Source organism: Pithys albifrons, chromosome 3 (genome assembly GCF_047495875.1).
Source record: "Pithys albifrons albifrons isolate INPA30051 chromosome 3, PitAlb_v1, whole genome shotgun sequence".
NCBI lineage: Eukaryota > Metazoa > Chordata > Aves > Passeriformes > Thamnophilidae > Pithys > Pithys albifrons.
In genome coordinates this window covers 39,431,979-39,445,922 of record NC_092460.1, presented here as the reverse complement: position 1 = coordinate 39,445,922, position 13,944 = coordinate 39,431,979, and the positions used below count along the sequence as shown (strand labels likewise).

The 13,944-nt window shown below is 35.7% G+C and overlaps 1 protein-coding gene across 4 annotated transcripts in view; it reads right to left on the bottom strand.

Moving 5' to 3' along the window:
* Positions 1 to 13,944, bottom strand: part of CCDC91 (coiled-coil domain containing 91) — a 134,061-nt gene that overhangs the window by 45,950 nt on the left and 74,167 nt on the right. For all 4 annotated transcript variants that reach the window (XM_071551454.1, XM_071551451.1, XM_071551452.1 and 1 more), the window contains exon 8: positions 8,813 to 8,920. In XM_071551454.1, coding sequence (XP_071407555.1) covers positions 8,813 to 8,920 — 108 coding nt within the window. The remainder of the gene's footprint in view (positions 1 to 8,812; positions 8,921 to 13,944) is intronic.

The window sequence follows — 13,944 nt, the reverse complement described above, 5'->3', positions numbered from 1 at the left end:
GTGTGAGATCAAAATAACTCTCACTGAAAACTCCAGAGCAACAAGAAAGTTCTCACTCAGTGTAATTTTTCTAGGCTGCACATTGCCACTGTTGTCTGTAAGGCCCGTAGACAGTAGGGCACTATGTAGAGATAATCAGAGAGACCTAAAACACCTTTAGTTTAGGTACAACAAATAGTATAGCTCGTTAATGTATCACTTTACCCATTTCCATAGCCTAGCACTCTTAAATTCTTAATTTACCCCCTTTTATTCCTTGGACAGGGAGTATAGGGCTAAGAGACCAAAATTCAGAGTTGTAAAGAGTTATGAAGATCAAATTATAGCAGGACATGATGACCCAGGAGACATAAGAAACAGATTTCCAAAAAAAAAGATGAAAAATCCCAAACTTTTCTAAAAAGTGGTACGCCAAAGTGGAGATAAATACTCATATTCCTCCCCTCCTCTCTGGAAAGCAGCATGAGAGGGTCAAGAAAAGTTTTGTGAAAATTATCTTAACACAAAAGGCATTCAAAAATAGGTTATAATGTTTTCGTCCCTGCAAGAAGTTCTCTAGGCAATGGTTCCAAATGAAAACTGTTTGATGTAGATTCAAATATAAATACAGAGGTCCTGTGGTTTTTCTTGATTCCTGTAAAAAAGAAATCAAAAAAATCTTTCTTTTTTTCCTGGAATGTGAGTCACAGAAGACATTGTAAACAGATTTAATCACAATAGCAACTAGTCAGTCTTTTTTGTTATTTTTATATATGAAATTTATTTCCGAGGAATCATGACATTTTTCTCTCAGGTAAGTGTAATTTGAAGGATTACACAGTATGTATTATAAAAACTGATGGAGTGAATGAAGTAATGCAGGAATTACAATTCCTTGAATATTCCTGTTAACCCTAAACTGCAAATTCAAAGTCCAACAGAAAACAGGGTGTCTTGCATGAACTGTAATGCTTTTAAAAATGATAGTTCCTGGGTCCTTTACTGTTTCATTTAAAAGGAAATGTGTACAGGATTTCATCCACAAATAAGGATATAATTTTTTTGCTATAATAATAGGCATCCAATTTATCTTTCTACAGATTGCTCCTTTCTTAATATTGAGCAAATAATCATGCAAGGATCATGAAATTCTTCATGAATAAAATAATTTTCTTAGCTGCTATTCATAGCTTACATAAAAGTAATAATTCAAAAACAAAGCAGCAAAGAATATCACAGAAAATCCAAAGTTAATATGAATATCCTAGTACTAAAAAGGACAAAAATAGCTTGCAGTATTTGCACTATCACTGCAAGAAATTAATGATATTTCCCTGTTTTACAGATGTTTCATCCAAGGAAACAATTTTTACACACAAGTGAAGTGACACTTGGACTCTTCTTTTAATGACATTACGAAAAACTGTATATTGATACATTGATATGTCTAATTCACCCTCAGTGAATGACCAGTTTTTTTGTAATAAATATCCACTGAAATTTTTAATCTAATGAAACCACGTTGTAGTAGTTTAATCGAAAAAACAAGCATAATATCACCTCCAGTGACTTGGGGTTTTTTGTATCTTCTTTACACATGATCATAGAACTATCCCTATCCCTCAAGTCTAGGGAAAAAAATTATCTTTGGAAAAGTTTAGCAAATGTTTCATCATTTCACTCATCAGAAGGAATAATAAATCACTGGATGGGGCTTTTAAAGAACTCACCAATTCAAATCTGTTCACCTATTTTAATAAGAAACCTTCTTAACCCACAAAGTCATACTTTTATTCTGTCTCTCATGAAGGAAAGTAACAGCAGGAAGAAATAACGCAAGTCACAGGAAACATTATTATCTGTGTGAGAGGAAGGTGACGCAACAAAAAAGCACCGTTAGAGCATCACGATTTTGTAATGTTATCAAAATATGCCCATTTTTACATCCTCCTCAAAACATTACCCTGAGGAAAAAGGTAACCTTATTAAAATACTAATAATAGCTTTGTGCTGCTCTGGAAAGGCTGCCTACATTTAATAGCATATTCTTTTACACTGCACCTTTTCTCCAGCACTGCTAAACTCTACCTAAGTCAAATGACAAGATCTGGTAATTGTAACTGGTTTCTTACACTGTCCTCACTATCTGTGGCATCTGAGTGTTTGGCAGCGAAAGGTGGAAAATCTGCCTGAAGAATTCCAACATCTGTTACATATTTCCACTTCCTCAAATTATAACTTATTACTGCATGGTTGAACTGTATCTTTTTGCCAGTTTGAGGTCCAAGGGGCTAACAAAGCAGCAAAACTTTTCTAAGAGAAAGCTCAGGAATCAGCAAAACATTATTAAACCAGAAAAGCTAAACCTATAGTAAATATAAAGAAAAATTATAATAGTGGTAATAAAACAGCTAAGGATATACTTGTGCTCAGGGTTCCACTCAGCAGCATAAAGAGAGTGTCCAAACTACAACTTGAGACATAGCAGAGGTTGAAATTAAGCTTAAAACATTTTGCTGCGTAAGTGCTTCATTATTTCTATAAATAAAGTAAGAAGGTATATAAAGGCATCTAATAATGAAAATACTTTTCTTGGAAAGTGTACATAGTAATAGAGACTATTTAAAAACTCACAAACTTTGAGGTGCTGAGGATACAGAGATAAGGAACTTCATAAAAATATGAAGAAGAATAAGAAAGTATTAATTACTCCTTCTATTTTGTGATCTAATTAATTTCACAGCCTCTAGGAGTTCTTACCAAATTGTTCCATCCATCGTGAAAAATTAAAGAAAATGAACTCCTAAAATATAGGCAAGAGTAAAATGTTCAGTAACAAAAGGGAGCAAAACAGAGGAAAACCAATTTTTTTTTCAACAACAGTTGACAGAAAAATAGTTGAGGAGAAAAAACATACCATATTACTTAGATGTTCACTATTGACAAGAGGTGATGGCATGAATTCATAAAAATAATGAAGGTTTGAAGGTAACTAGTTATATAAGCAAAAGACAGAGGGCGGAAAAAAAAATCACTCTAAAGAGCTGTTCTCAAGTGCAACTTGACAAATCCAAGCAAGCAAATGTAATTTCCAAATAAGATTTTTGGTCGAGACTCTGAAAGTATCCTTGGCTAAGTGAACAGTGCAAAGGGACTGCAAAATCATCCTCCAACTAGCAGGCGATAGTGGGCATATTGAAATGAAGTTAAAAGACTCTGGTAAGGGTTTACATTAAAAAATTACATATATATATATATGCCTTTTTGGACCTTAAAAATGTAACTTTTACTTTGGGAGGTGAATACTGAGCAATACTGGATACAAAGTCAACACATTCAAAATGAAAACATATAGTGAAGATACAGTAAACTTTTTAAATTTAATTCACTCTATATAAGCAGGTACATCAAGATATTAGGAATTTAGGAATAAATTACTCAAATTTGGAACAGGATTCTAATAAATAATACATAATCAGGAACTACCAGAGAAGTTCTGAGAAAGTGTAACTTCACTCTTGGCAGAAGACCTGAAAAGTCACATCTTGATAAATTATGTGACAAGTGACTGAGATGAAAATGTAACAGGAATGACTGATAGGAAGTACCTGGTTTTGAAGGGGAATGAATAAACAAATATTTCCACAGCAGCAAACCATGAGACTTCTGAGAACTGAGAGGAAATGCCCAAAGAGGGGAACATGGTTAAGTACTCTCAAGAAGTTCCAAACCTATCATAGTTGGAATTAATGAACCACAAAGGTTATGCCCACCACAGTCTTTGTTTTTTCAGTTTGCAAGTCTGGATTGCTACTCTCGCTGCAAAACTTGGCTAATGTCTCTTAAAAGTGCAAATATTCACAATTCTCTAAGAATCTTGTTTGCATATGCTCCCTTCAAGATCAGGCAGTAAATAGATTCCACAATGACTACCATTACTTGGGGAAAACATAGAACCTCTTTTGTTTACAAGAGACCTAAAAAGAAAATCAAGGTTCATAAAATAAGCATTATTACAGAAACATGCTGCGAATTCTGACTAGATATGAAAACAATATTTGAAATCATAGAAAATTATACTTCCTGACTAGGGAACTAAGTTGCTAACTGAAATAAACATTTTCCCTGGCATACAAACAATAACTTGCTATATGAGAAGAGTACTTTTAACATTTGACATTTTAGGAATTTTGGGGGAACACACTGGTAGTTTTCACAAAAGGTTATGCAAAGCACATCAAAAAGCATCATTCAGATACTAGAGAAGCGAAGATACCTATCGCATTCCAGCAGGTCATGACTATTGTTACACCAGCTTTCTGCTTGTCCACAAGCTGTTCTTGAAAGCATCATAAACTTTAAAAAACTGAGTCCAAGCAGATGGAATTTTTAACATGAATGACCTTTCAGAAAATTATTTTCCAACTTAAGATAAACCAGTACTTCTCCAACTGTGCCTCAAAAAAAGGGCAAAAGATTTCACGCACCATCAAACAGATTTTGAACTACTATTTATCATACAAGTGACGGCCAGCTTCATGATGGAGTGGAAAATGAAGTAAAGACCTGGAGGTGACTCTGCTTATCTTAAATGCTGCATCTGCAAGTGTGAAATTTGTTTCACAGCATAACATAAAATCATCACAAAAAATACCAATGTGCAAAAGTGCAGAGGAAGTATTTAACTGAGTTTTTGAGTTCTTTCCTTTTTGTATGACACTCCCAGCACCGTTCTGTCTCAGCAACTACACCCCTTTGGCTTCTTAAACCATGGGAAAAAAATTCAGCACATAATACATACACATGCTTTATATTCCTTACAAACGAAAACTGCAGGCCACACATGCCTAAGGGTTAACTAAGAAGTAGAAAAGAAGCTCAGCCCAGGAAAGGATGCAAATGAACTAGAGAATGAAATACTTCTAGTCCTTGTCTTTCTTCATTCTTCTATATATGAATAAAAATGAAAAATATGAGAATAACATAATTAAGGACCACAGTAAAATACATCCATCCCCCTTAACTCCATTCAAGAATGAAAATTCTACATGGCATGTCCAGTTGTATCTCTGATTAATATTATTTCAATGGGAAGACATAGTGAAAATCAGGAATTTTGCAAAGTCATAATTTAAGATGAAAATGTGTGCTCTGAGCCTCACTTCACATATACTTTAATCCCTCCCCACCCAAGAATTCCTGTTCCACACTGCTTAGAAGAGAGTAAGGAAGGAGACCATCAAGGTAAGGAAAGAAAAGTGCAAGATAAATAAAGGAAAAATGATTTATCATAAATGTGAAGTGATTTATTGCAGGTATTTAAGGTTCTATTTTACCTTAATACACAAATCATTGATAGTTTTAAGAAGAAGAATAAAAAAATCTATCTTCAAATCTACCTTTGTATAGTTCCATTTTTAACATTATGCACTTCGACTGAATAGTGAGAGAATTAGAAAACTGTTCAAAATTTTCTTGCTCATGTTTTTTAGCATGTATTTTTCACACAGCACATAAATTAAACCACAAGATCAAAGTTGGTGCTCATTTTCAGAAGGCAACATCCCATGTTTTTGCCTCAGAAAAAAGATAAGAATGAAATCTGTGATTTTTCAACTTGTAATAAACTCATATAGGTTTTCCAATGATATTTTACGATATCCTCAAAATCTAGAAAAGTAAAAGTGACATGCATAGCTTTCCTAAATATTCAGCGTAAGACATGACTAATTTCTGAACAGGTGAGAAGAATCATCCTTGTACTGTTCATTGATGAAGGACATCACGACACATGCCCCTGAACATGCCATAGGAATGACCAGTTTTCTTTTTGAAATGTTGACATAATAGAATCACAGAATGTTAAGCGTTAGAAGGGACTCTAAAGATCATCTCATTCCAAAGCCCTGCCATGGACAGGGACACCTTTCACTAGCCCAGGTTGCTCAGAGTCCCATCCAACCTGGCCTTGGACACTCCCAGGGATGGGGCAGCCACTCTGGGAAACCTGTGCCAGGGCCTGCCCACCCTCACAGGGAAGAATTTCTTCCTAATACCCAGTCTAACTCTTCTCTCTGTCATTGTGAAAAAATTCCCCCTGTTCTTTCACTCCAGGGCCTTGGAAATAGTCTCTCTCCATCTTCCCTGTGGGCTCCCTTCAGGCACTGCAAGGCCACAATCAGGTCACCCCAAAGCCTTTTCTTCTCCAGGCTGAAGAATCCCAACTCCCCAGAGCGGGGCAGAGGAGCAGAATTCCCCCCTCCCCTGCTGCCCACACTGCTTTGGATACAAGAGTGTATTTCCTTGAAAAAAAACCAGCCCTGGGGATTGTCCCCTGGGAAGCATCCCCTCCAGTGGTCACAATCCATGATGTTCCCCTGTAATTAGCCAGGATGTTGCTGAGCCTCACACAGAACAATCCAGTATGAATTGCAGGTATTTGTCCTGCAGGAAACTGGGATGGAACCACAAAACTAGGCCTTTCACAGCTTCCCCTGTCCTGGAAGACACAGCCTTGTACTCTGAATATGTTCGCAGAATGGTACCTCTCTAGACAGGGTTTTAAGCTGCATCTCCACCACAGCACAACACCCTGATAAAATAAAGCTTCAAAAACAGAAACTTCAATAAACTCCAACAAGAGCTTAAAGACAAGTGGAGAAAAACCACCTTTCTTCATTCTCAAAGACACTCTTGGGAGGGAGGGGTATGGAAATTTAGGGGAAAATGAGATTAAGAAGAAAGCAGGATAAAGGAGTTATCATGGGATAATACTGATTGTGTGGAACTGGAAATAAAACAGCAGAAAGTTTAAAAGGAATGGGAAATGATGACAAAAACTGTGTGGGTTGACAGAGTTTTACATGGGCTTGAAACTTTGAAGACAAATTACTGCTTGTTTGGCAGTAACATTAGAAGTGAACAAAAAAGGTAATGTTTCTTTAGAGAAGATGCTTGCACCATGTGATTACTGCTGCACCAAAACCCCCTTATTTTCAGTGATATAAATACTCTCAACTCCCCATATATAGGTGGTTATGCATGTACAATCCCACAACAGAACAATAATCTACTTGGTGTATAAACAGCTGCAGTAATTTCTTCAATTAGCACCAAACAAAGTCATTTGAATACAAAGAAATGTTAAACAAACACCAAAACATACATTTAAGAATAGATGCATTCAAAAAGAATGAAAACACATTACCCATTTCTCAGATCTCTCCCATCAAAGATTTACAAGTGAACTAAATTTTCCAGTGTAAATCCTATGTATTTAAACCTGATAGTTCTACCACAAGCACCAACACTTGTCTCTTTGACTAGACTTCAAAATCCCAGTTTCATACTACCAGTAAAGGTGAAAAACCTTAAAGGTGTTGAATGAGAAATTACTTGGAAATATGAACAAAAATGTTTTCTGGAATTCAAAGGGGTGTTAAAGGTAGAAATTATGTGAACTGGACATGTCATAACTCCTCTCCCGTCCTATGACCAAGAACAGTTCCTTTATATTGTCAGGTTCTTCCGAGGTAAATCTGAGCCTCTTTAACATGTTTTCACATTTCTGTCCCATATTTTGGGTTCTGATGCAAATGTAACTGATGAGGGGTGCAAATCTTTGCTCAATCTGTAAGTACACTCTCAAAAAATCTTCCAATGACACTTTCAGGTTTCACGAGATTCACTCCTTTCAGAAAGGAACATTCAGAAAGTGGTGTGTGTGTGGCTCGGCTTCACGAACGAAGATTTGGGAAGGGCTGTCCCCACGTGGGTGTGCCCTTCCAGCCTGTGCAGTGGATTTTAGGTGAGGCACAGCGTGCGCAGAACTGGCCCCACCGTTTAAGTCCGTGGTATCAAGCCAGTAAATGATAGGTGCATTTGAAAAACACAAAACATTTTTTTAAAATTAATTTACCTTGCTTTTAAGGCAGAGCAGTAAATAACTGTAATTCTGTGCAATAAACTCCTCATTTGTGATGGAATTGATTGCTCAAGATTATTGCATCTTTACTTCATACTGTTTATACAGATGCTTTTATATTTAATACGTGTTTGCATTAAGTGTTAATTGATATGGACAGAACAGTCAAATGGTCATAAAACACTTCTGGAAATGGTGAAGTACTTCAAAGGGACTTTTGATGCACTTATGTCTAATATATCTCAAGAAAAGTAAAAAATAATTATGCTTTATATTTTTAGCTGAACTGTTCAGACACTCAACAGTAATTGATGTGATTTCAAATACTTGCTATGCACTGTGTTTTTACTCAAGTTATGCTAAATGAACCAATTTATGCCTATTAAGATATATATATTTCTGGATATGATATAATTCCTCATAGCTACCTTTTATCTTTTGGTAGGATTTCTATGAAATAAAAATAGAGGTGGACAAGAGGTGTTTGTGTCTATTAGCTAAGAACCATTAAAAAATATTAGACCAAAAATTCTTGCAAATCCCATACAATCAAATCCTGCACTAAACTACACAAATTAAAAATGACTGCATGTTTTCTTCAAGACCACAGAAAATGGCAGCTGTTAAAGGAATAAGTATTAAGTTGTTCTGAGACTATTTTTTAGGGCTACAAATTCTTGAACCTGCTCTAGGCAGGTCTCAATGATGCAGAACACCTTTGATCCCAACACACGAAGAGTCCGTATTTATTTTCCATTTTTAAATAATTGTGTTTACTGGTAAGCTGAGGACTCGAGGCGAAACATTGATTATTTTCTTTGGGACCATATATGTTAATACATTTTTCAAACAGAAAAGAGTTGAAACTAAGAGAAAATCATGAAGTTTTTTGCATGTGCACATTCATACCTGAGCGTTAAGAAGCTCTTCACATTTGTGAGAATGTTTTTCAATTGATAGTATATACTGTTTTTCAATAGTTGCTTCTTGCTGCTGAACTGTAGATTGTAGCAGTGCCTGCAAAAAGAAAGCACAGAATATTCAATGAAGATATAACTGGGATCTTTATTGGTAACTGCAGATCCACTAAGACTTGTCTATAAGCAGAATGTGGAATGCTGTTGTAAATTTGGAATGTGCCACTACTAAAGTACCTTTCTATGTAACAGTACCTTGTTTTCAGTCAGGACCAACATTTTTTGGATCTCAGATTTCTTATACAGTCTGCCTAAAAGACAGCAGCATACAGGAGATAGAGAGGGAGAGTATTTCTGTTAAATATACTCAGTTTAGTGGGACCACACAAGAAGAGAAGCATATGAAAGCTGCTGAAGAAAAAAAAAAAGCCAGACATATTTCCCTGGCTGACAAAACTCCACATCCTCTCGGCACTGTGTAAGATCCCATGGGCCAAGCATGATCTTCACAACCACAAGGCAAGTAAAAGCAGATGGAAATTCTGAGTAACTCGAAACATAAAAGAACGCCCCCCCAGGATGTTCACACTCAAATGTGAGGCAGTGGAAGTCAAAGTGTGGAAAGTCAAAGCACTAAGACAGTAACAAAGAGATGCTACGATGGGGAACTCTGTGTGTGAGCACGTGTGTGTGCACACATGTGTATTCACACATGCCTGGCTGAGCTCTGCACAGCTTCCAGCATCTGAATGCAAAAAGAGAAATACAAAGCTTTAGGATACAAAAAGTCCGGAATGACTGTTTGAGGAAATACGCTCATGGTGCTGTTTTAACCCAGGATTTACTCAACTCATGCTATGCAAGTCTTTTTCCCTGCATTATAAAATACTTATGCCACTTTCCAAATATTCATCAGGCTATTTATACACAACCTAGCAAAATATTCTGAACTAGTAATCAATACAGTGAAATAGTCAAAATAACTGTGTAAGTCAAAATAGATATGAGTTTTACAGAAAACAGACCTTTGGCCCAAATGCAGACAAAGAAAAAAAAATCTCATCTTTCAAACAATCTTTATTTTAGAGATATATTTCATTCACTAAACATGACACAACACATTAAATAAAATTTGGAATGCTTTTTAAAAAACCCAGAAATGTATAAAAAATTAAAATCTGCTGACAATTTCTGAACTCTTCAAATTTTCCACTAACTATCCTCTTATGCTAAAATCACTCTTCTTCACTAAGGCTGTAGTATGATAGCAGTTTTCAGCACAAGTTCAATGATTTAAAAGGTTAAAAATTGTGATGAACACATACTTTAATCAAAGTGTAAGAATACATTTCCTGGTGTTTGCAAGGGGTTTCACTAACCATAAGTTTACTTTCAAAAAAGCAAATTTATTTCCAAATAAATTTAGGGGTTTTATTGATAGACATTCAAGCAATTGGAAAAAGTTTACTTCTCAAAGAAGTATAATTTCTATACATGAAACTTTATCTTACTCTGTATGAAGTAGGATTGGTACATATCCCTGGCAAAAATTAAGCCTGTACTTTGGGGTATGGGTTCTTTTTTTCCTGAAACTATTGTGGCAAGAAATGTTTTCATGTAAGTGGCACAAAAGAAAATAAAATAATTCTGATCTTAGGGAAACATAACAGAATGGTCATTAAGCTGCAATGGCAATTTTTAGACAGCTTCTTGCTCATGCCAAGGGTTGAGTCACTTTATGCACTTTGCTATGCAAACTTTACTGGCAACTCTTAAAATCCTATTAAATGTAATAAAGAACTTTCAGTTTTCAAGGAAATAATTATGAGTCACTGGATGGCATGTAGAGGCTGTTAGATTTTTGAATTGAATTTATTATTACTATTTTCCTTTTTATGAACAAAAGCTTTCCTTTTCTACCATACACACCAGTGACGTGGTTTCAATTGTACCACAGGACTGATCCTGTGTTTGACTATTCCACTACTTGGTCAAGTAAGGAGAAAGAGAGAAAGGTCCCCTTAAGTAGCACAGTACTACAGAGAATCAGATTTCTTGATGGGAAATACAGCAGAGGGGTGTGACATGCATCCAAAGCTTTTGAAAATGTCAAGATAATCAACTACTTAAATTTCTAATTAAAAAAATTTACTAATTAAGTTATTTACTGAAGTAAAACATACATTTGGCTACTTGATGACAGGAACCTCTAATCTTATAGTTACAACTTCCTTCAGTACAATGGCACTAAAAGTAATTTGATTAATTGCTACTGTGGGCAACAATTCTTATTAGTGCTGAAATACCACTTCTTCCTTAATTAATTACATGATTATCCTGGTGGACTGATGTTCCATAAATCCATGGCCAGTGACTAGATATCAAGCTGTCATTCTTGAAGGAGTCTCCTGTTAATGGCTCATTGAATCATTTCAGTAAGGGTACAGCAGAAAGTTGCCCATGGCATCTGTTGCATGAAGTCAAAAGTTAGGATTTTGATGTGGGTGCTCTTGTTAATTAATTTCTCCTTTTAAATATTGGGCACTAAACTTCCTTGACACTGGCTGGCAAAGGTCATCATAGAATCACAGAATGTTAAGGAGTTGGAAGGGACCTTAAAGACCATCTCATTCCAACCCCCCTGCTGTGGGCAGGGACACCATCCACTATCCCAGGTTGCTCAGAGCCCCATCCAACCTGGCCTTGGACACTTCCAGGGATGGAAAAGTCATAATATGCTACTCTTATCTTACCAGGACTGAACCCAGTTGAATTTAAGCAAAAAGAAAAATTAGGAGTCTTCATACTGCCTCAGTCCTGATTTTCCTTTCGCAAAGAATATGGCAATAGCTTTTGAACCACTACAAATGAAGTCAAACTAAAAATTCAGAGTTTTGTTGATTATAGTTCATATTCTAACATCTCTATTCCTTAGTTTTTGTTGAGTAATGCAGCCCTTATATCACAATGAATGACAATACTAGAATTGTACAGTGTATTAGAACCTTGTAGATCCTTGCAGGAGAGGGAGGAGGACATGGTCTTGTGTCTATAAACTATATGGTTTAGTTGTATGATAAAGTAACTCAAATACTAGAATTTATTTGGGAGAAGTTCTATGTTCTACTTGCTCTTACATGAAATAATTCATATTCTCAATGCACAATATAGTCCATCACCAAACTGTCTTATATTTTCTGTTCTTAGTTTCTTGATATACATTTATGATCAACTTTGGAGAGATTTTAAAGAACAAATTCACATTGTGAATAGGAGAGCTAAGGAGCGACACATACATGCTCACATTTAGCAGGAACTATCAGCAGTGCAGCTGCTCAGTAGCATGGCCCAAATAACGGGACTTGTAGGAAAACAATGACAGCAAATCAAGTCTTCTGAAGCTTAAACTATCAGAAACATTTTTAACCACTCAAGAAATCCTGCTTCTTCCCCACTTTCTGGTCTCTCTCCTAACCCAAAAAATCTGACAGAGAACGGATCCTGCTTTTCCTTCAATAACCAAAAATGCCTGGTGGCTTCTCACAGAACAAAGAGACTGAAACAACTTAAGAAAAAGTCCTCTATGTAGTCTTCATATTCATTTTTCTTTGATTTATGATGGGTTATAAAAATCACTGAAGCTGTTATTTCCTCACACCATTATAAAAATTTCCCTACATTGAAATAATATTACAAGACATTTTTAAATTAAATCAAGTAAACTAAGGAAATTAGTTTGAACCCATTTGAGCTCAGTCGAAGAACTAATCTTGTCTTTAAGTTTCATACATTAGAATAACTTTAGAAGACTCTGAATTGAAACTAGAACCAGACATTAAAATAAGGTTCATAATCACCTTGGGCTGACCTTAAGGGAATACACATCTTTTAATTACATGCTTCAGCAGTGGTCAGAGAATTAAGTAGCCCTGGAATGTCCCTGACAGCACACCACTTGTATGGTGGGAATACTGGAGAACTGCATCCCTGCACACAAAATAGAGACTAAAACATTGCACTGTACCCAGTATGAGAAGAAAAGTTTAAATATCAGAAAACACAACTAACCATAAAAAATTTATCCCATATTTCTACAGTCTGTGTTATATACTGATTACATAACATTTGTCCTCATACTTGAAAAGGCAAAAGTGCAATGACTATGGTTTGGCCAAAACCACAGCACTGACACTCCAGCTCATTTTTGACACAGACCTATTTGCACAGCCCTAGTTCATATTGTCTTCATTCTGCTGGCAACTGAAACCACAGCTACTTGGCCAGAGCTTATTATATGGCCAGAAGCTACAATTTATGAGAATCCTTCTTGAATTAAACAGCCAAAATTCAGACTGTTGCCCCAAACTTTTCCCAAATTCCCTAAGAGTAACAAATTACCAAATCTCTTCATTTCAACTCCCTCTTTTTAATACAGGAAAAAGCCAGTCAGGAAAAAAATAAGCCAAGAAGGAAAAAAAAGAGACAGATTTTATTATCCCCTCTTATCTCTTCTGAAAAACAATATAAAAGCAACTCCAACCCATGCAAAACACAAGCTTCCCAGCATTGTTTGAAAATGTTAATCCAGCTAACATGTAACAGCAGTACGAAACATGCATCATGATGTACATGCTGCTGGATTATGTTATAGAATGCTACTTAAAAACACTGCATCAAACCCCTTAGTCAATCTAAAAGTATATCCTGCTCAAGCATCATTACTTTGCTTAAGTAACTAAATACAAGCCAGTACATCAAACACCTTCTTTACCTCAAAATTGCTGAGTCAGGATGACCAAAACAAGTTGCCTTTAAAAATAAAGTCACTAATTGGAAGTGAGGTTACCATACTGATGCAAACATATTTTAAATGCCAGCATTAATTTAAGCAATAGTACATAAGAATTTTTATGCTTCATAGCATTAGACAATGATTCATCTAATTCAGAGACCTGTCTCCACCAGTAATTATTTTCCACTACTTTATTTAAGGGTGAAATGCAGTTAACCAGTTGTTTAATGAAAAAACAGAGAGAGGACACAAATGAAAATCTTTCCTGCCCCACAGAAAAGATACATTAACTCAATAAAAGATACTATGTAACTAGTTGTGTTATAATTCAG